The 27,644-nt window shown below is 37.4% G+C and overlaps 1 protein-coding gene across 3 annotated transcripts in view; it reads left to right on the forward strand.

The window, feature by feature from the left end:
* Window positions 1-27,644, forward strand: part of LRRC28 (leucine rich repeat containing 28) — a 47,808-nt gene that overhangs the window by 2,698 nt on the left and 17,466 nt on the right. The window contains exons 1-4 of one of the 3 annotated variants that reach the window (XM_042875902.1): window positions 2,785-2,991; window positions 3,728-3,768; window positions 6,137-6,174; window positions 6,871-7,008. In XM_042875902.1, the coding sequence (XP_042731836.1) occupies window positions 2,905-2,991; window positions 3,728-3,768; window positions 6,137-6,174; window positions 6,871-7,008 (304 nt within the window). In that variant the 5' untranslated portion in view covers window positions 2,785-2,904. Of the gene's footprint in view, window positions 1-2,784; window positions 2,992-3,727; window positions 3,769-6,136; window positions 6,175-6,870; window positions 7,009-27,644 lie in introns of those variants that run through there. The other 2 variants (XM_042875901.1, XM_042875903.1) reach the window with 2 other exon arrangements.

A 27,644-nucleotide genomic window follows, 5' to 3' on the forward strand; every position in this document is an offset into this window, starting at 1 on the left:
ATTTGATCCTGAATGACGTGATCCCTTGTGAAATACAAGTACACGGTTGTGTTATGTTCTAACTTGGATGGATAACGTAGAGTATAATAAATGAAAGCATATGCCATTTTTATAGATACTCTCAGAGCTCTGAAGATCCAATTTTTTGTTTGTGTTCCATAATAATTTTTTTAACTTGTAAATCTTGCTCCAAGTGTCAGTGGTCAGGTCTTTCTACTGTTAGGAGATGTTAGCTGTTTAGTTCAGCTGCATTAGCTTCAACATCGCTGACCTTCGTGTACACTTTACTGTAAAGGCAATGGCAATCCCAAGATCTAATACTGAGCTTTCTGTTAAGGTGCCAGTTGAAACTTGTTTTCTGTAAACTGCCAACAGGAGGAAGAATAAACTGTTAAGGGTTGAGGGGGGATGGTGGTTGTTTTTGACATCTCTTGCAGTAAGTAGTAGTTTTTAAAGCTTTGACAATGATGCATTAGATTTCCTTAATAAAGGCTTTGTTTCACAGCACAAGAGCTGGGAGGATTCTGAAGGTTTTATACTTTCCTTCATCTTTGAAGTCAATTAAGTTTGCATGAGCTGTAGAAAGTTACCTCGGTACTTCTTGGGGAGGTCTTTTTGCTTAATGATTTAATGGAATTGTAGCATTCGTGGTTAAAAAGTAAAATTGCTTTAAAAATTAACCTGAAAGTCAATGATTACTTAGTGTGTGAGGCTCATGAAGTTTGTGCTACTCAAAAGATGGATCTAATGTGAAGAGCTCTGTGTACCACTTTTCTGTGTGTCTATTTTAAATCTCGGTTTTGTTTTTCTTGAGGTAATAATTATAATTGAGTTGTGAGTTAATGGAACTGAAGCAACACTTAAAATTTAGATCTTACTCAGGCAAATTTACGTTCTAACAGCAAGAAATAGAGAATTAGTATTCAGAGTGACCAGGATAACTTTCCCTTAATATGACTTGCTGGGATCTCATTCAAGTGCATAGTGCTACAGCTATGACTTGGGCAACCAAAATTGGATCTAACAGCATTTATTCAGCAGTATACAGGTTGGAAGTTGTAGTAGACCAAAACAGGTGAAGTCAGCAGCGTGTTCCACAAAAAGGCACATATGTTTGGTTTTTTTTTGTGCATAGTAAGTTTCAGTTTCCATTAAAAACATAAGCAGTTCATTCCTGGATACCATTAAAGTGTAAGCTGAGCAAGGGTTGCAATTTTGTGCTATATACCTAAGGAAAACCTAGCTAAATTGAGAATAGAAAGTAAGGTAAAGAAAGTAAGTGGCGAGAAGAAAAAGCTGCATCAAGGGAATTCTTGAGAAAATGCTCTGTGAGAGAAGGCTTAGAGATATGGGTTAATTTAGCTTTGGGAAAGAGAAGACAGAGTTAAAAAGGAATTGAAGGAAGGGTGAGAACAGCGGACACCTGTATTCTTATGAAACAGTGCTTTCATAAACTTATTATTTTATGTCCATTACTGGTAAGGGGAGTAATACTCAATTTAGTGAAGTAGTAGTAAGTTGCAAAGGGAAACAAGTCTCATTTGAGAATTTAAAAAAAATATACCACTTTATTTAAAAGGTGATCCTGCTTCAGAAGTGTAATTTTAGTGTCTCTTTCAGCTTGTGCTTCTTGAATCCTATGCAAGATGATGAGCAGTGCATTATCAATACATACAGACTTAATTTTGATGGTAGTTAATCTGCACCGTGTTTCTTTAAGGTGGTGCTTCCTTCTGCCTTAACAGCTGATTATATCTGAGTTGAAAAACACTGACCAGCTCCTATGGAAACATTGGAATAGTTACGCTGTCAGAATTTCCCTATTCCTTTCTCAAGAAAAAACTTCTGTCTTTAGTGCCAAGATGAAAATGATAGAAGACTTGCATAGTGATTGGGTCAGGAAGCTCTATAGCATGCCTACATCCCAACTTCAATTTCTTATACCTTCCAATTTAGTATTTGACTGATAACGTTAGCATTTTAGTGATCCTGTTTCCTCATCTACAAAACGAAGTGAGTTTGCTTTCATGACGCTGTCAGAAGCATAATTGAGCCATACCAGAAGGTGGTTCTCAGAATGTGCAATGCTGTCCTGTTGAGACAAATCAGCAGACTCACTTTTTGAAAAATGCCCTCTGAGGATGAGGCAAGCTTCCCTAAACTGGTGGCAGAAGTGATTGATTATTCATCTGTCATTGTTATTAGTTGCTGTGCCTACAACAAAGGCTGCAGTCTGTGTCACTGACTTTACTCCTCAATGCATGGACCATGAATAGTCCCTTTTAATCTTAATGTTGTTGTGAGATGTTGTGTTGAAAGCATTTGACTCGGACCAGTTGTTTTTGTGGCACTCAAGAACATAAATAGAATTTGTGGTAGATATTCTAGACTGTAAAATTGTGAACTGTGGGGTTGTTTCTCTCCTTTAAATTCTTCGTATTTTAAGATAAAGCAGTTCAGGCTTGATGTGAGGTGAAAATGTTTGAATTTCAGATTAGCGTCCTCAATAGAACAAAGGTTTAGGATGGAAGAGCTACTGTTCTTAATTTTCCTTCTTAATTTTCAAGTTGAATGTTGATGTGTTTAATTTGGATCTGAGCACGCTGCAGCCTTTGTATATTTTTCCCGTATTAAGTTTCTACTCGCTGACCAAATAATCTCCTGTTCTGACAAATGTTCTGACACAAACCTTCCAGTAGGTGGCAACAACTGATCAGTTTAGCTTGTTGAGTCCTGAGGTCAGCTGATTAATTTATTACAGAGCCTTATCTGCTGCTCCTTACTTAAAAACAAATATGTTTTGCTGTGCGTGCTCAAATCTAGCATGTGGTGTGCTTGTTGCATAAGCACATCACGATAACTTTTTCAGGTTTATGTATTTATTCGTAGTAAGTTTATGAAACCATGCAAAGTATTTTAGGTAATAAAACAGCTTACATTTGCATGGCAGTGCAGATTGCTAGGCCTCTTTTACAGGAAATTGACAGTGTGGTAAGTCTGCTTTTAAAATTTATTTGGATATATGGATAATGTAAAAAATCTGTGTTTGAAATAGATTTCTTAAGCAGTGAAACTGTCTTAACTATGATTACCGACATTTCAGACTTAGCAAGCCCATTTTGTGGTGTACATTCTTGGTTATAAAGGCCATCGTGGAACAGAGTTGCTATGGATCAGTAATTATAGAAATGATAGCATGTTAACATGCAAATATGGCAATTTAGTTTGTTGGGTTCGGGGTGCCTGGCTTTGTGGTTATTGGTTAAGGTACACAAAACTTTTAGATCTTTTCTTGGTTTACCAGTATTACAAATAAAGTGTTGAAGTGAGATACCTTGCATAGATCTTATTCCCCTTCAAGTCTGTAGTGGTTACAGCTTCTCAGCAGCTCTCAGCCTCAACTAATTCACTTTAGAACTTTACTTTTGAAAATATATTGTATTTCATCTCTTCAGCCCCAGAAGTCCACCTACCATTTGTTAGAGGATACGTTAATGTCACTTCTAGGCTGTAGTTCAATGTCAGTAATGAATTGCTCACCCTTGAAATATCCCAATTGCACTGGTGGAGAATATGTGGGGGTGTGGAAATAGGGTATTGTATGCAAGCTTTCTGTTGCAGTTTTTCTGTGAGTAGCTGCTAACGTGTTTTAGTGTGATTGGTAAAATTAGTTGGGTACACAGTGTGTGTTTGTTTTGAAACCTAAAAATCTCTAACTCTTTTTCAGCCAGAAAACCTTGCACAGAAGCTTCCAAACCTCGTGGAATTGTGAGTTTGTGTAGGAATTCTAATATATTCTTATTGTGCTGCTCCATCTCATCTTAAAATAGTTTTGTAATGTATTGCTGTATATTACCTGTGTTTTAAAAAGGAAGGGTTTTATTGGAGACCAAAAAAGGTGCTTTTTCTGTTTTTTCAAATGGTGGTAAATCCAGATGTATTCAGTGTTTTTTTTTTTTGTTTTTTTTTTTAGGATTTCTTGTGTTGAATAACAAGAACAGTTATACAAGTGCTTGCACTGTCAAGGGGGGGAAAAACACCTATCTAAACTGTTGTAATTCTAATACAAAGTACTTGAAGCTCCAAATGCGATGGTTGTGACAGAGCCAGAGCCCATCCCTGTTGCACATTGCCACTCCAGCTATGAGAGCTATAAAGTCTTCAGTCTTACTGATTCTAGAAGGTGGTTTGTGCACCATGGCTGTTTTTTTTTTTTTTTTAAGTCAAGACAAGTAGCAGCAGGAATGTGCAAGTATGAGTAGTAACAGCTGGAGACAGAATGGATTACCCAGTTTTGCCCACAGAAGGGGCACCATGTGAACTGTTTTCTTTTGGCAATTAAATTGAAGTTGTGAAGCCTGAGCCAACAGTTTCCCTCACTCCCTACTTTTTGTTGTTGTTAAGGCTGTATTGTCCTTGCTTAATGGAATTGGAGGATGGAGGATAAAAAGGACATCCCCACATCCCGCTGTAACTCATTTTTCTCATTTGTAGTTTGGTAATTGACAGATCAGTGCTTCTGTTTAATGAAATGCTCCAAACAGGAGGTGGTGTGAGTAGTCTAATGCGTTCAGCTGTCTGATCTTGTCATCTTAATTTGGTCCTTGAGGCCACACCTTTCTGGTACACATGACCAGCGTATAATTGAACTGTTTTGTATGTCACTGACTGCAGCCTCCAAATTGCTTAAGTAACAGTCATGTCTCATCATGCTGGAGTCTTAAGAGTTTGTTTATGCTGCTGAGCAGTAAAATAAATACTACTTCATATATTTAGTGTTTAATGATTTGCCATGGGGTATCAGGAGATCTCTGCTATTTGATGATGCCTTTAGGGAAGAGCTTTGTAAATTATAACTTAAAATAATATCTTACAAGCACCGACTGTAAGAGTGATACCTAATTATTTGAGGTTCAGCAAGCATAGCTGTACCACCATTATTCTTTACGTTCTAGGGAATTGCAGTGAGCCTGTGATTTGTGTAACTTTAATAACAGAAGCCAGTGTTTGATCAGACAGTAAGAGATGTTCATTGTCAAAGAAGAGTCTGCAATATTTTCTAAAAAAAAACAAAATTTGTTAGTTTATTATAGACAAATTTCACTTTAATAAAAATGAAAATTGGTAGCAATTTCACTGTACATTCTTAAGAACTGTACTGTTGTCTACTTATATACATTGTGTTTGTCATACTGGGAGGCCTGTTGTAAATCCTTATCATGTACCTTTTCTAATTTACTGATTGAAATAGTCGAGTATTTCTGGGAGCTGCAGGTGAAATGAGTAGGAGAATTCTCGTGTCAAGGCTACAAAAGAAGGTTTTCACAAAAACATTGGCTATCCTTTTGCTTTTGAATATTTATCAGTATTTGAAAATTTCATTAGTGCTATTTTCTACAAGAGCCATTTGTTCATTTGCAGCCGTGTTATTTTAGGCATCAAAATTAAAACACGAGAAATGCATGTTGCAGTAGTTGAGAAGTGACTGGCAGTGCTGGAAAAGTTCCAGCAGGGGGTGCTGAACAATTTTAGTGGGAGAGCTGCTCTCCCTCAGTAACTAAGCGACAATGGGTAACATTGGGTTTGGTTGGGTTTTTTTGTTTTTTCTTTTGGAAAAATATACTCTAGATCTGAAAAACTCAATTAGGGTGACTGCATCATTTGCATTCATTCAGTCAGGTAAGGCGCAAGATTATTTTTTTAAGTATAGAGGGAAATGTTTCTAATTGGAATAGCTTCTGTCAGGTGTTTTTTCTTTTCTTGCATTCTATGTGGGGTAACCTGATGGTCAAGTATGGTTGGCTTTACTTATGCTGTCTGCTTCATTCTTTTTCCTTGATGTTTTTTTCTTGTGACTCTCAGAATTGAAGCCCATTATTTTAACTGTGAATGTTCCATTTTAAATAATTGTGTCATTCTGTTTTATTTTTAAGTTTATCATTAGTCTTAAGTGAAACTTAAGTATCTGTCCATTGCCAGTATATGTGGTGTCCACAGCTTTTATGGTCATAAAGAGGAATGGCTGTGAGAGTGCTCTTTCAATCTGAAATTGGATATTTTGCAAACTGATTATGTAGCAGAAGTCCTTGAGGGTAACAGGTGGTGTCCTCTGCTTTTTTTTTTCTCCTCCCCCCAGGTACCTTCATTCAAATAACATAGTTGTTGTACCTGAAGGTAAGTAATCTACCAGCTCGCATAAGTGGCAGGAATCATAAAATATTCATTTTTCTTCTTTGAAGAGGCCTATCTTTTTCTTTATTTTCCCATAAAACATTAAAGACTTTGATACAAAACATACCAGTATAGCTTTTAGTTGATAATATCCTTGTTTATGTTATATTAAATTCTTCTAATGAACTCTCAAATGCATCTGAACGCTGGTTGCTTCAATTCTAATTGAAGAGACTGGAATGGCTAAGTGGCACTCATCTACAGAAACAAAAATCCAGAGCGTCTTCTGCTCTGAGCTGCTTACTACCCAGAATACTCTGCTGGTTTATGTCATGGCACTTTTGAAACTTAAAATATCAAGAACTTGTATTAGTCTCCTGTGCATTAAATTTAGATTTCTGTGTCCAACTTCAGTGCAGTACTTTAAGCTCTGTTGGTACATATAGATTGGATAGATGCAAAGGAATAAAAGTGGAAAAAAAAGTGAGGTTTTCCTCTCAACCTCACTGCCAGCAATAAAGTTTTTTAGATGAGCATTTTCATCAACTGTGTCATTCAGTTCTCAGACCGACTTTAATGCATCAAAATCTGCTGCTGCTTAGGTGTAAGGTACTGTGGCTTTTTATCCCCTCGTAGTCCTATTAAGATTTTAACGTTACTGTTGGGTCACATTCATGTTTTAATCTGTTCTCTCGCAAGCCATTGGCTCCCTCGTTAAACTGCAGTTTCTGGACCTAAGTGATAATGCCCTTGAAATTGTGTGTCCAGAGATCGGTCGCCTGAGATCTTTGCGTCATCTTCGTTTGGCTAACAACCAGCTGAAATATTTACCTGCAGGTAAGTACAAACGAAGTCTTAAAACAATGGCAAAACCCATTTGATCTTCTTTGGCACAGTGATTTGTTCTAGGTTTACTCAGGTCTTAAAGATGGAGCATGGCAAAACTTGAAGGTGAAGATGAGGTGGGTATTACCACTGCACGGTACTGTGCCGAATGCACTTAAAGAATAGTAAGCTGTGCAGTACTGATGTGAGGTGGAGGAAAATAATGAAAAATATTTCTGAAGAGGAAAATAAAGTGTTTATGTAACAGCTGTTGCCATTGTAACAAGAAAGTCTGGAAGTTACTCAAGAAGACACAAAATGCTAATGACAAATGTCATTATGATAAAATGTTTATTTGGATTTAACTGAGTATAAAGTATTCCAGTTCTCCTTCTATCTTTTAGCCAAACAGCCTCATGCTTTTTCAGAAAAGACACGTGTCCAGTAGCTTTGCCTATGGCAGTTCTACCTCAGCATGACAGTAGATAACAAATGCTGCTCTTACTGGCTTATAACAAAAAAGCAAAATGTATTCCAAGTAAATGTGACACAGAGTCAGAAAAAGTTGGCCATAGGCAAATTTTGAATTTTTTTTTTTTTTTTTTTTGCTTTCTAAGTACTTTGATAAGCAAAAGTAACTGATTTCCCTTCTTCCATCTTCAATCTATCTGTCCAGATCAGATAACAGTAACTTTTGAATTTTTTTTCACTGTTTTACTTTTTCTTCTTGCTCTGGGGTGTTTGCCTTTTCTGATCTGCAGAGAAGATAAAATGTAAGGCCAGCATTTAAAAAAACAAAACAAATAAAACAAACAAACAAACAAAAAAACTGGTGTAACTTAATCTAATAGGATTAGCTTTTGGCTCTAACTTGAACTAAATTTTCAGTGTGACTTTCATGTGTTAAGTTCATGTGGCTTATTTGCAAGAGATATACTGCAATTTCTTTGAAGTCTTGGTTGCAGAAATCTAGGTAGTCCTCTCCTTGTACTTTTCTAGGCATACTAAGCTTTGTAGAACCAGTCAAAGAATGATTATGATTAGAAAGGAAAAATAAATTGGCTTTGTAAATGCTCTGGAATGAAATTAGATAAACCTGTTAAACATTATGACCTAAGGCCAGTAAAATTTCCATCAATTTTAAGATGTCCTACATTCAAGAGAAAGGAGAGTTTTTGAATGCGCTTTATGTTCCTCAAAGATAATTTACCTTATGGTGCTGTACCATGAAAGAAAGACTTGTTCAAAGAAAAAGTGGCACATTTGCTTCAAAACTTCACACATTAACTTAAAAAGGTTCCAAGAAAAGACTACTTTCAAAAGGATAATTTACATTACTGAGGAGCTGATTTCAAGTCTACCACATTTGGAGGTGGTATCAGCGGCGTGTAAAAGCTTCGTTTAATTTGCTCTGAAGTGTACCAAATTTCGTACTGAACATCATCAGAAAAAAGTGATTTTTTCACTTTAAACATATGAAAATTTTGCATGTTTAGAAACAATACTACTGTTGCTAATTTTATATTGGGGAACCCATTGACGTCTGTTCTTTGTTTCTGTGATGGAGTACCGTCAGTGTATGCGTATGTGATTATTGCTATCGTTTCTAATCCTCTCCGTTCAGATGGTGTCAGTGTCATCATGGCTGGATGTCACGCAGCAGGAGTGTTACCAGTCCAAGCAAGATTTATCTTTCCCTTACACTTGAGAATGTGCCCAGCTAATCTACTGCACTGAGTGTTTCTAAATGTAACATTTCCTGAAGAGTACTTGTTTCCTTAGGTTTACATTGTCAAACAGTGAAAATTTTAAAGATTACTTGTACTTAAATTTGGAAATACCATTAGTATTGAACAGTTGACAAAATAGAGCAAAGTAGTAGGTTTTCTTAAGTTGTTTTATTCTCACTTACATTGGTAGTATGAATTTGCATACAAGAGAATTAAATAGCATTCTCTCAGGAAAACAAGCAAAATTAATAAAACAAAGCTAGGGTGAGGTATGATTTCACTGCAGAATGTTATTATACTGGGTTGTTGTTAACTGCTTTCTTTAGAGCAGATACTGCATTGCAACATCTTGTTAGGGAAGGACAAACCTTTATTTCTCTTACTTTGTAAAAGAAGTTACCATTTAAGACAGTTTAGCTTCTACAAATGCAGCTTGTGCTGAATGTAGAAAGCTGCTTTAAAGAAAAAATTCTCAGGTAAGGGTGGTGGTCATTTGCAGAAGCAACTTCTCAAAACTGGTGATTATCATTTTACCTCAAACTTTGTCCTACGCAGTTATCACACAAATGGCAGAGAACTGTTTATCACAGCAGGGACTCAGTTAAGAAAGGTTGATTACTATTCACCTTGTGTAACCAACTTGCAGTATAATGATGTCACCACATAACAAGCTTACTTCAGAGTTGTTAGCCTGTCATTCCTCTTCTCTTTCCCTTCCTGGTGTCTGGTGCTCTAAGCACTCCCAGATTTTGTTGAAACTACATGGGTATTTGTAGCAACTTACTGAGGGTACTAATAAATCTTTTTATTATGACTGCAAACATTTGGATGGCAAACAGTTTCTCATATTCATATAGTTAATGATGGTTTTCTATCAGACTTTATATTGTTAAGAATGACTCTGTTTTATCTTCTTCAGTTGTGATTAAGAATTGAAAGAAAAAATGAGTAGCATGTGGTGTTTAATTATCTGTTTTTGATGAGATTGTTCCACAGTTGTGCTATTAACACTCGTTAGTATTTTAGTGTTGCCTTTCAGAAATTCAGCATAGCTTTTATTTTTGAACATTTGAATCAGTGCATGAAATGAAGCCTTATAAAGATGTTTGTTTTCAGTATGACTGTAGATGTTTTTCAGACTTTAAAGACTGAGCATGTGCTGCTGTTTACCTTCAGCATGATGGGCAGAGAGGTTTTAGTGTTTACATATTTGTTCACATAAAGTTTGTGAGAATGGAGTAACTGGAAGGCCTCTCTTCTGTTTCAGGTTTAGTCATGTCTGAGTAGGTTTGAGAAGTTGTCTTGAGAAGATGTGAGGGAGGATGATGAAAAAATGTGCAGGCTGTATGAAAGGTGTAGTTTCCTAAAGAAATTAGTCCGCACTGATGAAGGGAAAAAGGCCCGTAGTTGAAGCATGGATGTTATGTTTCTTGGAGATTAGAAAACGCTTTGCATGCTGTAGCGTTCTTGTAGTGTAAATAATAATCCTACCTTTGTGCTTAGCAAACACTGTGAAGTTGGCGTCACCTGTTGATAACTTCATGCACTTTGGCCTCTGAGCACATTGTTTTTGGTGGTTGGATGCAATTAAACAGTCTGACTTGCATCATGTATCTTGACAGCTTTGAAAGGTGACTAAGCTGAATTTGGTGAGAAGCAAATGGAAAAATTGTCTAGAATAAGCACACTGAAATGGAACATGAAATAGCTAGAAGAAAATGCTTTGTGAGGTTCTGTTGCAGACATGTTTTGGTTTATTCTTTGTTAAGGTTAATAAATGGACCTGCTCTTGTCTAATGTAGAGTCGGAGTATCTAAATCATGGTAATAAAAAAATATTAACTGAAAGACCCTCTTTGAGACAAGAGCTGCTTAAAAGAGCTGCAACTAAGTCTAAAGAAATGAACATGGTAAGAATTTTAATACTTACAAGAGTTCTCCTGAGTGCTTTTTTCATTGAAGTGTTCAGCATTAATTTTGTTTTGCAAATGGCAGACCTTGTGTCTTTTGTCCTGTACAACATATTGGCTCTTTTAGTTGACGCTGGAAAGCCTAATTCTTGAACGTCGCACTTTCTGCTCTTTAACTGTACCACTTAAATCCTTCAAACTCTTGAGGACCATTTAGATACACTACTGGGAATATTTTTTGAAAAATCTTAGTTGTAGCATAAGTGAAAGATGGATTGTATTATTACAGTAACTCTATTTTAAGAAATTTCTCTTTACTCCGGGAGTTGATGCATCATTTTAATGCAGGATTTTAGTTAGGTCTATTTGAACGTGTTGAAGTAAATCTTCTGGCCCTTCTTAAAAATGATTGCTTAGAAACTTTCTGAAAGTTCTTTTCTCTTATGTTCATGATGTATATGGTGTGTCAACTGCTTTCATGCTTGAGAAACTAGATTTTTCTTTCTCTATAAGAATTACTATATATACTGTGCTTGCAAAAAAAAAATCTATGGGCTGTACTGGAGAAATGATTCTTCGGGTGGGAAAACTGAGACACCTTTAGCTTCAGGACTGTTATGTTATCATATAGACTTGATTTTACTTTATCCTTAAAGTTTTGATGTGGTGATTTTTCATTTTGGTTTTGTAGTTAGTGAATGCGTGTTTGGACAACAGATGACTGGAAAGAAGGTGGGTTATACTCAGATGAATGTTTTGTTTGACAAGGATTGGACTTATGTTGCACACTGCTTGACAAATACTTCTCTTTAGAAATGGCAAGTTGTAGCATCTTGCTCAAAGATTTAATTAAAAATGAGGTTATGTTTACTCAGCACATGTTGGAGTTAATTATAGATATACTAAAATGAAAAGCTTCATGTTTTGCCAAGTCAAGAGCAAAAGCTTAAGTAATTATACAAAGAATAGGGTATGGTTTATGATCCCAGCACATCTTTAGGCAAAATTCCCATGAAAATGGAAGTGTGTGTATGTAGATGTATAGCAGCACTTGTCTTTGTATGGGCTAGACCAAGTTTCCCTTTGTGTTTGTTGTCAGAAACAGTTCTTAAATGCTCTGAGTGCATTGATCAGGGAAAATAAATAAAATGCAGTTGAATAATAGCCAGTTGTAAGCAATCTGTGTGATGCTGTTTCTTTGATGTGTGAAGCAAAAGTGCAGGTGAGTGGGGTGTGTGAGCAGTGGTGGCAGCAGGGAGGCACTGATCTCTGCAGCACTCAAATTCAGGTTTGCCAAACACTACCCTTTCTTTCCGAACAAAAAGTGAGGCTTCCATTTCTAATTAATATTTCTGTGTTCTCTTGATACCTCTGCGTGCTGCATTCAGTTGTTGCCTTTTGGTTCGTTTAAGTTGAATCCAAAGGAGAGTTTCTGGTTTCTTCATATGCCTTTAGTATTTTAGAAGTGCAAATTGCAGCCATATTTACAAGAGCTTAATGACATGCATACTCTTCATTTCACTTCTGTTCAAATCCTTGTTCTTTTTAAGGCAAATTGTTTTAGAAATAGTCCGTTTAAGTCCCATTATAATACATTTGTAGACTTAAAAAAAAAAAAAAAAAAAAAAAAAAGTCTTCAAAGCATTTGAGAGAGATTCTCTGAAGCTGATAAGGCAGGTTGTCATCTTTTACAGACAGGAAAGTGTTTTAACAGAAGTGATTTGCTCCAGGCCACAGCAGGAGTCAGTGTTAACCAGAAATAGAACTTGGGTGTTCCCGTTCCATTTGTTGAGACCACACCTTTATGAGGTTAGTCGTGTTTAATATTGGGGAGGACTGAGTTTTCCTACCTGTTATTAGGAAATGAGTAATTATCTCTTCATAATCAATAATCCTCTGAGTTAATAAGAAATTAATAGCAGTAAGATCAATGAGGTTTTTATAACTGATGCACGTTGTGTTTCTGACAGGCTGGAAGACTTCATGAAGAAGAACTTAAAAAATATAACTTGTACAGTATCATTTTCTCTTGCATAGGTAACTTCAGTTTTAATGATGAGGAGGATTAAATCAAACTACAATTAATTACTGCTCTGCCTGTTTAGAAAATAACCCGAGGAATGTTAATTGATAAATGCAAAGCAAAACAGACTTGGCAATATGCTTTGCTAACTGGGGGCAAGGGAAGCTTTGAGATGTGAAAACTGTGTATTCATTTTTCTCTTTTTTTTTAAAGTCACTATAAAATACAATATCCGTATTTACTATTCATACCAATATTTCACTGGTAAAGACTTCCTGAATACTCGACTTAGCAATTCTGAATAGAGCTCAATATGAGGTATTTCAGTAAATCTTAATTAAGAGGTTATGTTTACATGCCTTTTCCTACCTCTGTTTTCACAGTAGATTTCCTGTGATCAGGGCTGTAGCATGCCAGTAATTCTATTATTCTTATGGATCTTGGCATTAAAATATGCAGTCTAACTTAATTTTTAAATATGTTTTTCATATTTTTCAGAAACCTCAAGTCGGGGGCTGGTAGGGGTGCTGGGGAGTGAAGGTGGAGGAGAAAATACATTGATATTTCGTGGGTCTTTTCCTGCTGTCTGTCCCTTCTGCCTTTATTACTGTCTGGTTAAGCTAGGTTATGCTGATACTTATCAACGTTCAATTTTTTGTATGATTGTGTCTTTAAAAGCTGCGGCACAAACTGATGCAGGCTCTGTTCTTTTTTCAGAGTTGGCGTAACGTTAGTCCACTCTGCTTTCCTAATTTAGTAACATGTATGCAGGATGGGGCAGGTTTGGTACGCCAGGCACCAATCCAGGAGTGTGGTGTTTTTAAGTAAATGGACTTGTGGGGATTTGAGGAAAACATAGATTGGGTTACATGAGCTTTGCACTCGGTGAGTCTGCGACTATTTAAAGGAGCATGAACTCTTAAATACAAATCTCTCAATTCTTGTCGTAAGAAAATTGGTTTTCCTGAAATACATAGATGTCTTTTAAATTTTAAATGCAATAACAGCTTGTTTTCTTAACACATGCAGTTTTATTCAGTAGACTGTGTCCTGCAATAAATTATATGTATATTTTACCAGTCAGCTTACTAACTGAAATTAATATTAGCTCTTATGGAGAACAACAAAAAAATTGTTCTTTACCCAAATCAGTGTGAAACTTGCCAACACTTGCCTGTTACTGTGTTTTTTTTTAACATCAAAGTTAGTAAGGCTTTAGTAGTGATGCTGTATTAGTGGAAGCACAGTGAAAATATAGTAACTTCAAGACATTCTTTGGCTTTCTAGCAGGAGAGCATTTTGATTTAGTGTAAGCTACTATACAGCTCTGTCCTCACAGTCAGTAAGAATGACATTTTCTTTTTTTTGTAAGAAAAAATTTCCCTAGAAAACTATAGGGAAGGATTATCTCAGAAGAATTGAACAAAATGATCTTGTGGATGGTTACTGTTGTTGGACTTCATGACCTAAACAGAGGTGACCAAAGCACAGGGTGGTGTATTGTACAAGTGCTGTTCCTTAACAGATTAGCTTTCATGCATGTCCAAACACAGTGGTGCCTATTTAATTAAAGGATGTTGGTGGTGTGAGATTTTATAACAGAGTCTGCATTGCTCAAATACTTGGTTTGGTTTAAATTCTCAGGAGGACTGTGAGTACCTCCGAGTGCTTTAAATTTATGGGGAGGGAAGCGAAGACAGAAGAAAAAAAAAAAAAAGTTTTATTAAATTGCTGGAAATTTTTATCAACTGAAGTTTTTCTGTATGCCCTAACCTGGACAATGTGTCAGGATGAGTCATCTGTGTATACCAACCTGTTCACTATTCTCTTTGTCTGCTTGCCCCCTTCTTACAGTTACTTTTTTTCCATAATTCTGTGTCACTTCCCCTCATTGAGAGTCTTTGGAAAGCCTTTTTGTTAGTATCATACCATCTTCACCATGGAAGGTTTATAACATCAGTGGATGCTAGTAGCAAAAGCAGACATAAAAACATACGGTCAGAGCAATTCTAGAACTATGTTTTCAGTTCTATGCATTCCAGTGTAGGTTTTCTTGTTTGACCTCTTCTAGATAGGCTTCTATAGGGTGTACTGGAACTGAAGTATTTCCTGTGACTGCAGGGGAAATGATACTAAGAGCCAAAAAATTGGAAAAAGAAAAAAAAATGCTCCAAGAAAGGCCTGTGGTATTTATCATCATACTGTTGCCCAGTAGGTTGTCAAAAATGCACGTGTTCGGTGTATGTGTGCTGTAATTCATTAATCAGGAAACTAATAGAAAACAACTGAAGAAGCTGTAACTTTAACATTTATATTGTGTATTCTTGGGCTGGCAAATTTGACTTAAAATTTGCTATTGTGATTTAGCTCAATGATTGGGAAAAACATTTGGAAACAAAGGTATTTTAATTAGTGTGTTTTTGTTTTTTGAAGAAAAAAAAACAAACTGATATTACTCAGTGCATTTGATTTCCAAATGCCTTCAGTTTTGTGAAATGTGGTTCTTAAAACAGCTGTGGTCGTTATGTATCTGGAAAAGTGATCAGGGACAAATTGAAATTGCTGTCATGGCTTCATGTCAGTAGCTTGGAGTCTGAAGTCCTTGTAAGGTAAAAGTGTAGAGACCAGGAACCTAGCAAGTGTTTGGGCTTTCTAACACTTGTTCAACAATATTTAGAAGTTGCTCAGCTTGTTACTGATTTCATCTTCTTTTTATCGCACATTTTAACAAGATGATGATGACTTGGGCTCCATCACAGTGGTTTTTTTTTTTCCTGAGGTCCCTACATTTTTTGATTATCCTTTAACTTGGATACTGCCTGGTTGAGTTTTGACTGTATTTAAGGTATGAATGGTGTTCTTATATAATTACCAAGTTGACAGAGAGATCCAGGAGTGTCTGTAGGGTTCAGTACCTCAGCATTTCAGGTCATGTCCATTTCATTTAAATTCTTCATGTGATCTGGGCAGAGGATGGTTTGACCTGTAAATATTCCCATGTTTGTCTGATAGTTCTTATTGGTCGCAGAGTCTTAGTGAAAGTTATGGTCTCATCATATATCTGGAAAGAGACATCTCTCAAGGCGACACCACTTGAGTTTTAATTTTTAAAATAATTTTTTTGTTATATCCATGGTAGAAGAGATGTGTTTTTAGAAGGTAAGAATTTCTTAGTGGAAGGTTGTCTGTGACCTGATGTTGCCCGGTCTGTCTTCAGTTTTGATTTCCAATGAGCCTCGATACCCCGTGCATCTATGTAGGTGTTTATACAAGGTGTGTGTATGTATACATGATTTTAGTGTTTCGAAATTGACTAGTTCAGGCTAAGAAAGGTCCATCTCTTGCCACTTGCTCTTTACTATTCTGTGAGATCAATGTGTAGGATACCACGTGTCAGACTTGCAGAATCCGGCCTCTCGGGTTCCATGCTTCCTACCATCAAACTGTGCCTTGCCTTCTCTGAAAAGAAGTTTGCAGGAAATCTGGGGAGGTGTGGGTGAAATCAGGACGGAGGAGAGAAAAGCCAGTCTAATTATTACCAGTGATATTCTTGAGCCTGTTGTGTTTCTAGCTTTGTAGTACTCCACTTGTGAAAATCAAAGTCTTTGCAGGAACATGTATGTTTTCTAAGCTCTGGGCCATGGGCTTTCCCCCTAGTAGCTGTTCCCCTTAAGGGCTTTTAGGTAGGAGATGAAGGAATTGTGCCAAGATGAATGAGTTTGAACACTGCTTCTAATGTTGGTGTACTTGGATGATATGTGCATTCCAGAGAGGCTGTGAGCAGATAGTGCTGGATTCTATTGTTATGAGATTTGATGCTGCCTCTTGAATCCTGGCTCATGCTTCTATTGAGCAGCCGTTGATTTCTTGAGTCACTGTAAGCATTGTTTTGCCAGGGGTTTTCCTCCTGTCTGTGGGAGGTGGACTGGGGATTTGAAGGTACTTAGTGTGCTTTAAGTAGTTGTTGCAAGCATTGATTTTAGGCTTACAACTTTACAGAGATATCACAGATCTTATAACTGTAGAAGTGCTGTAGTTATGTTACAGAGTTTTAAGCCTTTTTATTAAAAAAGCCTGAAGTAGAAATTATGTAAGCATTCCATTAAGCAAATTTTTTTTCTGCTAAACTCATATTTCTTAGTAAATTGTTAAAATACAATAATAAATAATTAATAAATAAGTAATAAATTGTTAAAATTGTTAAATTGTTAAAAAAAAATGTCACTCTGTCACACGTGTATGAAACCTCCAGACTTTGCTTAAAGTCTACCAGACACATATCAGATGCAAAATATTAAATGACAAGTAATTAAAAAACTGATTTTAATACAGAGGTGGCATGTCTTTAGGTGATACTGAAATCAGAAATGGGACGATAAGGAAATGCTCCTACCATGTACAGATAGTTCATACAGTGATGCACTAAATAATCTTTGCAGAAGAAATGATAACCCTGAATTTTCTAGGGTAAAATGAGATCAGAGCCTCGGTGGAGTTAATCCAGCCAACTCTGCTCTCCGCTCGTACCATCACTGAGCTGTCGCTTCAGAATGGAGGGCTTCTGAAAGTCTCTTGTCCTTTGAGGATGCTCCCAATGACATGCTGAGCCAGGGGCTACAAGACAAAAGTGGGAAGTTCATTCAGCAATATGTAACTTTAAAGAACATTAAGTTGTCATTGCTGCTTTGATCAGTGGTAGAGTATTCTTTGATAAAACTCAGATCTAAGGGCTTCAGGCTGTACGATCAAAACAATGCATTCTGTTCCTTTTAGTTTTGAAAATGTGTTTCTACAGTCTTTTTAAAAAGTAGAATGTGTTTGTTAGAGCTGATTAAACCTGGCACACAGACCTAAATAAGGAAGGTCAAATAGAATTATTTGTTGTGGGTTTTGTGTGTGTGTTTTGATTGCTTGAAAGCTTAGATTTGAAGTTTATGGAGAGAACTCATAATGAAAGTTCCATGCGGAAGGAAAAAATAACTGAAAATAGTCAAGGTTGTATTTGAATTCAGTCAGTATTTGATTTGCAGTGGTTGTTTTGTTTATTGGCTGTATGGCAGTGGAGGTGGGGAAGTGGAGGTTCTTCAGTTGTTGCCGGTCGCTTCAATTCCAGTGGAGCTGAACCCCAGATGCAGGAAAGCAGGTTACCAGGAGTTTAATTTGTAGTTACATCAGCCGGTGTTGCAGTGTTGCATTGGCTGTTTGAAGGTATTGGTTATATAAGTGTTTGAAAGCCCATTAAAGATGATTGTAACTAATAGTTCCTTTTACTTCATGCATTACCAGTGTGGACCCTAAAGCTCTACAGATCACTGACAGCTCTGGCAAATTTTCTCCTATCCTCAGACTCTTGGCGGCAGTTCAGAGAGTTGTCACAACTGAGGTGACATGGTGCTTTGTTGCTGAGCTGGCTGCTTTCCTGTGCGACTGTCTTCAGTACTGCTGAAAATGAATGTAGACATCATTTGGTTTATTACGATAGGATGCTTTGATCTATGTCAAGATAATGTGGTTTTTTTGAGTTTTTCATGCTTAAGAAAAAAAGTAAAACAAAAAGAAATTGTTAGGATTTTTCAAATTCTTTCTTACTGTAATAAAATATGTGAGTTAGTGTAACATTTTTCAAGTTGTCACTCCCTTCTCTTTGAAGCTTCTTTCAACCTGCTGAATCTACTGTAAGAGCACAGCAAATCCGCCTCTGTGGAATTTGATACAAGGGCTTTTCCATGTTAGGCCTGGCAGCAGTCATGTTCAGAACGACATACCTTGGGGCTATCATTGGGTGGATTCTCCTCCTTGTGCAATGCACACATTGTTTTTTTCCCTGTGAGAGGAAAAATATGGGACTTGCAGTAGCTCTGTTACTTTTGAGTGTCTATTGTTGCAAAAATAGCTTATTAGAGTCAACATATTCTAAGAAATCAGTGTGAATTTCAGTGGTCATATAGTGCCAAATACCAGGCTTAATTTGTAAGTAAAGGAGTTTCGGAGGAAGTGAGTTCACATCTCATCTGTCAGCACTGAATTCTTCTGGTGATGATTCTGTTAGTAAAGATCTGACTTCATCGATTGCCTGCTTAAAGACATATGTGATGTATATGAAGTTCATATCTGAAACTTCATAACAGATGCTCTTAAAAATACTTCTAAAAGACTTATATGTATGTTACCCAAAGGCAAAACTGAACTTAGAGAGGATTTTAAGGTGCTCAGGGCTTGTCTCATAAACATTTTCAATGGCTGTTCACATGGCAGAAAACAGATGTGTATGGACAAGGCTGAGCCTAAAACTCCCAAGATTTTGAGAGCTGGGTATGTGCTACGTAGGACGTGTTTCATGTATGAATGGTGTATTTCTGTAATAAGAAAACTTATATGGCCAATATATTCAATAGCATTAGTGAGATTTTCAGAAAACCTCACCTTTGAACAGATAATAAACTGTGGGTCTTTTTCTGTGAGACTTTTCATCACTTTGTAAATGTGTGGAAAAAGGGCACGTAACACTGCTTTGCAAATTCCAGGTTTGCTTTAGAAATGGCAGGGTACGGCGCTGCCAAGGAGCTCTGTGTTCTGCTGCGCTGACTTGAGTATGGCAGGTCTTAAGCAAAGACCAAGTAATCCAAGCAAGCTACAACAGCTTTTCTGAACAGTTATGCCAGTGCTTATTGTCTTTACTAACATGATTTGAAAATAAATTCATGGTGGGAAAAACTGCACTTAATTGTATCATTTACCACCATAAGATGATTGGTAGAAGTTAAGCAGCATGCGTCTGCTGTGACAGACACGGCTGCAGACTTGCTTATGGAATGCAGGAGTTATTAGTTCATAGATCCTATTCATCTATTTTGTTAAGAGGTGATTTTCAGTGAACTGAACTTTTGAAATAATTTGCAACTGATATTTTGTGTAAAACCTCTTGGCTACTTGAAAAAAATGATTTGTTGCTGTTGTAGGGAATCAGCGTTTGTGACCAAAGAAAATAGCTCTTGACTCTAAATTCTGTGACTTTATAAGGTTGGATGCTGAAAGCTGACATTTTTTCCCCTTAAACTCTTATGTCTCTACGAAGTAAAGCTGTCTATGAATGTACTTTTGTCACTTTGGTTCCCCCTCCCCCTCCTTTTTTTTTTTTTAACTTACCCTAAGCTCTTCTAAGTTGCATACAATGATTAGCTATATTAACGGGTAGTTGACTTTATGTGTGCATTAAGCAAATGTAATTCACTAGGGCATGAGTGCTCAGGGAGGCTTGGTGAACAGAATCGTTCAGTCTTTGAAAGTGAGCTAAAAGAAATTGTTAGTGCTGTGCAGTAGAATTTTAGAGTGTATAGATTTCCATTTTGATCTTCCTGGCCACATGCATTATTATTTTACATCTACCATTGTGAGAAATTGAAATCAAAACTACTTACTACTGATACCTTTGTTTTTACTCAGCTGGTCTATTAAATAAATGAGGGCAAACTAAAATGCATCATTTACTGACAGTAAATGTAAATGGTAAAAGCCTATAAGGAGAGTGTGTGGAACCAGAGGTATTACGTGAGATTAACTTTCCTGTGGTTCCTGTCACACATGCAGAGTTCGATACCTGTGTTTCAGTTACCTTAATTTTATTGCTGTGGTATTTGAAATAAGGGGCCACGTTTAACTTAGCATTGTGCAAATCTGCATTAAATTGTCATTCGTTATTGAAAGCTCTGATGCAGAACAACACCAAGTATACTCAGGTTGGTAATTATTTAATGTTTGAGAGCTTTATGGACTAGGACTACTTATTTGTTTATCTAAGAGAATGAAATTAAGCATGGCCAAGTGTGGGCTTATTTGGAGTATAATTGTAAGCCTTGTCTATTTTGTGCCAGTCTGAAGTACTAAGCAGTGATATTGTCCACTGATTGAGATAAGACTTGCAGTTTCTCACATATTTTGAAAACTGGGACATGGCTGTAGTTGTTTTGTTTGAAGTCAGATGTTGTCTTCTTTGGTAACAATCTCAGAAACTGGTAGTTGTTAGTCAGTACCATTTTTCAGTAGTTGCCTCATCATGAGAGCAGCCTACTGCGTGGCCATGCAGATCTGGGCACAAACCAGCTGGGGAAGTAAGGAGGATCTGGGGAACCTCCTGTTACTGCTACCAGGAAAGGGCATCAGAATCCATAGCTTTCTTTTAAGGAAGTTTCACCTATATTGTAATAGGAGTATTTCCTCTGAATATTCAGCAGTCACTCCCCTGTAATTACTGTTGCAATTTGTAGTAACTGCTGGTCTGTTGGAGTTCCTGCCCTGAAGTGGACTGAAAGAACTTCTGTTTTCATAGGTCTTCAGTGAAGGCAATCCCATTCATTAGTGTTCCTTTGAAAAACTAATCTGGTGACTCCACTGTTGTAGGTGTGGTTCCAAGCTAAAGAATTTCCTTCTGTTCTTCTCCTTTCCATTCTACCAACCAAATTTGTAGTTGTTTTTTTCTCTGTTACTGAGGCAGTTGACCTTCAGGAAAGATGCTCCTTAGATGTCTGCCATGAATGGGCATAATTTGGCTTTGCACAGTGTAGTAGTTTTCCACTGAAAGATAAAAATCTAACCTGGGCATATATGTGTGTGTGTGTGTGTGTGTGTGTGTGTATAGCTTTTGTTATGTATTTAGTTATTTCCTGGAGAAGCACAGTGAAAAATCTCAACCCGAAGAAAAGAAACAAAGATGTGCCCTTTTCCAGGCAGTAGAGAACCAGCTGATAGCAATAGACAAAGCAGACTGGTCTTTGCTTGGCTTAAAGTAGTACACTAAAGTAGTAATCGCTTAGGAGCACTAAGTACTGAGCTACATTGTCAGAGACCAGTCTGTTGTCTTGAATTTTTTCCTCTGAAAAAGAAAGGAAAAAGCTGTCCTGGATCTTAGAGCTAGGATTGGTGTGTCTGTGTGGCTTCCTGAGCCATCCTTAATCACTTCCTGAGGAAGCTCGTTTGTTTACTGTGTTTGTAAGTGATGATTGGTTTGTTGCACATAATCTAAACCTCTTTTGTTAATCAGCATCTCAGTTCAAAGCACTGGCTCTTTATTTTGTTCACAAAGGCTTTCCAAAAAGTGTTGTTTTTTTTTTTTTTTTGCATTTCATGTATTGACAGGAGTGCACAGTGAGTTATGGGTGATGTGCAGCAGTAAAGATAGTAAGACAGAAATAAAACAAGAGTAACATAAAAGATGTCATGCTTTATTCATACCGTATTTGTTTACGTTCATACCACTGAGGAATACTCAGAAAAAAAAAATAAACAGCTGTTGCTCAGAGGAAGAACAGCAGCAAAAATACATCACTTCCTTAATGAGACTTTTTTTTTATAAGGAATGAGCAGAATTTTCCATGTAGCCTACTTGCTGAAGTACCATTCTTTCTCTTCACGGTTTATATTGGCTCCTCTATCCAAAATTTGGGACATCATTTAATAAAACTGTAGCAAACTGTTAGCATAGTAATTCTGCATCTATTATATGTTTGCTTAACAACAGGATCTCACTTTGGAGTAGTAAAGTGCTAGGCAGAGCACAGTGGAATAAAATAAGTTGTTTTCTGAGGAAGGAAAGCTGGCTGATGGTTTCGTGGCCCGCAGTTACCTTTGTGCATAAACAGCTGCTTCCCCCACACCCTCACTCTTTATTTTGGATGAGTCCTCGTTTCTTTAACCTGTTCCCTTACTTATTCCTCTTGCCATCCTTTTTGGCTGTTCTCACATGTGTTAATTTCTGATGTATTTATGATCAGAGTTGTTCTAACTATCCTCATTTAAACTGCCAAATTATGGAATAAAGTGGAATTCCACATGTGTTTCTGCAAGCATAAGCACAAGCACTTATGCAAGTTGAAGAATAACAGTTTAAAAAAGTAGTTATCTTATATAAGGAGATTTGGCAAGGCATCTGTCTTGAATAATGTGAGCAAACGCATAGCCTTAACTCTGGTAGCTGCTTCTGTTGGTGTTGCGTGGATTCTTGACAGTGTGTCGTCTCCTATCACTTACTGCTGGGGAAGACGTCTTTGCTGGAGAATCGATCTGCCTGTGTGGGTGACTGCCAGCAGAGGTTTGCAGGCACCTGCGTGGGCTTAGGTGTGGTGCCCTGTGCATTGAGGTAAACGTGGAACACAACCGAAGAACTGCTGCAGGTCTGTGCTCTCAGCCTGCTGCTTCAGTGCTGATGTTGAGGAGAGAGAGGGCATATGAAACGGGCAACTTTGGTGTTCTCAGTTTAAATTTAATTGTGGTAAGAGGTGGGAAACCACTGACCTTTCGGAGAGTTTGCCTTAACGAGACCCTCACACCTGATGCGTTTTCAGCCACTTTGCTGAACTGAAGTTGCTGTTTTGCACGATCAGACTTCAGAATGCCACTCATCCCACTGTTGTGAACGACGGTACAAAGTAAATAAGGTTTGGTACTAAATTGGTGCGTGACATTTAGCAGTGACAATTTGGATAAAAGATTGTATGTGGGCATGTGCAGTAGAAGTGTATATTTTGCGCTTATTTTGAGTTTTGTCTGCTACCGAAATGATTTTGAAAAGTGTCAATACAGTTAATGGCTGAGGCAGGGGAGGCACAATTGGGAACATCTTTGAGCGTTACTCACATGAGTAGGTTCGTTCAGGAAAACACTTGTGCCACAAAAGAACTTCGACTCTGTTCTTTCCAGTCAGGAAATTTATGTGAAGTGGAACCAAGGCTTACTTAAAAACTACAGATCCAGTTTCAATCAGCTGGGATAGAGGCTTTTCTTCATATAATTTTTATGGGTTTGAACACATTCAGGGCCCTGTTTAAAAACAGGCTATTCATGAAATAGTTTCTGCAGCATCCCAACACATCTGGTCCCATTGTCTTCTTTTCTTAAATCATAGAGCAAATACTAGCCTGCATGAGCAAAATAGAGGAATAAGTCACCTTCAGGTTTGTTAGTCATGAGGAACAGGATCATTTTCAAACTTTCACTAATAATATGGTAAAGGCTTTGCATACAGCTGTGTCAAAATGTAAATGTAATTATTTTTACCTCCCCCTTTCTATGTCCTTAAATCTAATTATTCCAATTTTGAGTTATGGTCAGACTTGCTTGTTTGATGGTGGCACAGGTCTGTCATAAGTGCCAATTAGCACAAGAGGATTTTTTTAATCATTTTTTTTATAGGCCATGAAATGTGAGCTGCTTAGTAGGACAGTAAATGTAATGCAATACATAATAGGCTATTTAATTTTCTTTAACCATTTTAAAAGCTATTTAAGTTCTCCTGAGACTAAAGATCTAGAGTGGATCTAAAAGATCTTTTCCCTCAAGCCCTTGGTTATTTAAACTTGTGTTTCCTGTCCTTAGAAACACATTTAAATTTTACAGGCATGCACAGATATATAAATATTTTTCTCAAATGGAACAGATGATAATAAGCTTTGTGAGTATGAGAAACTTCAAACGTCTTTCACTTGTATCATCTGATAGGAAAATGCATCTTGTATTGAGGTTCATGGAAGTTGATTATCATTTCATATGTTAAGTGTGGTAGCCACGAGCACTTTGTTCCCTTCCTGAGGCAATCCACTGCTTTCTGTTTGGACCTGAGGATATAAAGGGACCACTGGGTGCATGAAGTCCAGTGCTTCACATGACAGCCAGTCCTCACAGCACTTAACTCTGCAGATACATAAGACTCTATTCCCTTGGGTACCACAGGCTGGGAAGAAATTAACTGAATGGTGGATAGCAAAGACTATGGCTGCAGCTGTGGGACAGCAACATGCTGCTGGGTTTGCAGTGGGTGTCAGACAACACTGTGCCAGATGGAAATGTTTGTATGATAAAAGCAGGACCATCACTGCTAACAGTATGAAGGTGTGTTAATGTACTTCTTTGTTCCTGATGATTTGGCTAGACCAAGAAATTGCGTTAGTTATTTTCAGTGCTGACTTGTAACCTGTGAACCAGCACAACCAGTCCCTCTCTTCTGCCATCGTTTCAAGCAGATATTCTTCATTCCATTTTAGTCACTGAAGTCTAAATGCTCTTGCTTTTCTTTCTGTATAGTAATTGGATTCTCAGTCATGTTAGCAATATTTGAAATGCTTATGTTGTCACCGAAGCAAAACCTAACAATTATTTTTACCATGGCAGAAAATAGAAGTTCTAAACAAAGTAAGCCCTCAAGGAATATCGCCACTGGTAATATTTTTCCATGCCAGTTGTTTGCTGTGAGATATAACACCCATGTGTTAACTAAGGAATTTCATCAGAGAAAGATAAGCTAGTATAATTTGATTTACATTTGGAATAATCAAGGTTGCATTTTCATTCTTCTTGTCTTGCAGTCGCTGGTTATTCCTGGTTGCTCTTTCCCCTTAACGTAAGATAATAAAAAGCACGAAGTCACGTTAACTGAACACAGGCACTATGTGTGGTGTCCAGACTTAGGCTACTATCCAAGGAAATGTTTTATTTATGGAGAATCCCTGATCCTGAGCTTGCAGTTCTGATATGTAACTCATTTTTTTTCAGCGTTCTGTGATGGAAATATTCAAAGTAGATTCATTTCATTCTAGCAGTGGATGTGGTAATTTTCAGTGCTTTGTCTTCTTTCCCGTGAGGTATTCAGTCTTTCTCCTCATATGCAGCACTATTCTTACAGGAAAAAAGTGATGCAAAATGCTAATTTAATATTTAGATTTCTTTCTGGTTTCTACCCCTTATTGACACCAGTTCTCAGTTTCTTGCTCTTTCCTATTGAGAAACTTCTTGTTTGTATTTAATTTTCTCTGTGAGTTCCCATTTTCCTGGCCTCCTGGCAGTTTTAATTTCATTTCTACAGTCTGACCTGGAAGTGACAGCTCCTTGCTGATAAGTCCCTTTTTCCATTCCTTGTAGGTTCTCTGCTTTCTCTTAGCATCCTGCTTTGAGGTGCATACTCATGCAGGTAGGTCTGTAGCCCTTTCCTGTCCTCTTTTTATCTTTACTTGGATTGAAAGCTCAGACAGCATTTGATTTCAAGTAAATCTGTGCCTTCTGTTCACTCAAACTCAATTGTGTTTGTGTTTCGTTTGTCTCTGAATGAAATTTTGTGGTATGGCCCATCAGACAAGAGGTGGGATTGCTCTTCAGATTTCAAGACAGAAGGCTGAGGAGGTTTGAATTGCCTTTGGCAGCACTTGTGCTGCATAGGCTGTTACAGATGGGCTCTTCTTTGGATTAAACCATGGGAAATGGTTTTAAAAACTGGCATTTAGACCACCTGAGCCAGTTTTTTTTTTCCCCCTTTTGTTGGATATGTTAATGCAAATGCTTTTTGATAGAAGTTCAGTGATTTTTGGAAATTTTCTGAAAATCTTTGAAAGATTTGCTTCTTTTTTGGAGAAAGTATTCTGATATCTCTTTTCTCTCCCAATGTTGAGAGACAAACTTACTGGGTAGCTTTTCTTTTGAAAATGCATGTGTTAGAGGCCAGTATACTTGTCCCTTTCTCCAAATGGCTGGGAAAGCTATTGCAATGACTGCAAAGCCTGCTTTTTGGAGCTGCGGTTATCACTTCTGAGTCTCCACATTATAAGGATGAAAAGGCTGAATTAATTACTAGAGTGCTGGCAGTTTTAGGATAGTCTGAAATATTCATATGTACATCGGTGTCATTGAAATCACGTTCAGAAGGCTGTAGGCAGGACTTTGGCTATAAGCCTATGTATAAGTTCCTGTGAGGTAAGGCAGTATGTGAATTTACAGGCTGTCAGCTACTTGGTGCACAGCACCCCATGAGCATGTTTGTACCATATGGCTGAGCCACAGAATTGCCCAACAGTATGTGAAGGCATTAATCTGTGCAGATGGACACAGCTGAAGTCTTGGGTCCAAGAATCAGCGCTGGAACTTGGGGCTGGGCCTTGGTGTGCCTTCACCAATCTGAGGAGTCCTCAGTTAAGAGTTCAAAAGAGCTGCCGGGGATTTCTTTGAGCTCCTGATGTCAGAACAGGGCTCAGAGTGCTGCCTTGTTGATTTTAATAGCCTTAAACTTCATACTAGAGCTAATACAAATTCAAATTTACGCATTTGAGTTCTGTTTAAATGTGACAGAACTCCTGAATGTGGCATAATGGTGATGTGCATTTGTCCATTTCTTAACCAGTAGAAATCTCATCTCACAGTTAAGTCCCTTCCCTGTTGGCTCTTTTAATTTAGGAATAGCTGTTTTCTGAATCTGCCTAAAATTTCCAAAGCCTCCCCATCATAAATGTTGTTGTAGTGCTTGATAAGGTGATGGCAAGAGAGGTTTGTAGGCCTTTCAGTGTTCTTGTCAGATAAAATACCTTTCAGTGTTTGTGGTGTGTTTTTTTTTTTCTAAAGTGTGGGTAATAGTAACTGAAAGCTTGAAAAACTTACTAATGGACTGTTTATATTCTGTGTTATTATTCTTCATTGTTTTCCTTTGCTTTGGATTGAAACCAGCTTATTGCCATTAGTAAATGTCTGAGCGTGTTCTTCAACATGAGCGTTCAGCACTATGGTGGGGAGTCTGGGAGTTTCGTCTGATGGTCCTTTAAATGGTTTGGCTCACTTCTTAACTTCATGAGTTGGTGAGTGTTTCTGTAACATATGGCACTATAGGTTGAAAGTGGATGTTTACATCTGGTATGCATTGGAAGATTAAGGTAGAGAGGATGAAGTTTTGGACAAGTATGTGTTTTTTGGATGAAGGATAAAGTGAGAATACTTTTATTTCCTCTTAGATTTGAAACGTATCATTCCAGCAATGCCTTTGAAATTCTGCCAGTTTTGCCATCCGTAACATTTATGGGATTTTGGACTGAAACTGAATTAGAAAACTGTTTTTAGTGGTGGAGAAAAAGGTTAGTGTATGAAAATAGCTGGGCCTATTATTGACTGCATGTGGTCAGTGGTTTGGCTGAATGTAGGTGGCTCTCTTCCTGTCACTATTTTAAAGCATGTCTTTTTTTTT

This window comes from Lagopus leucura, unplaced genomic scaffold (genome assembly GCF_019238085.1).
Source record: "Lagopus leucura isolate 7727_CA_CO unplaced genomic scaffold, USGS_WTPT01 Super-Scaffold_100015, whole genome shotgun sequence".
Taxonomy (NCBI): Eukaryota; Metazoa; Chordata; class Aves; order Galliformes; family Phasianidae; genus Lagopus; species Lagopus leucura.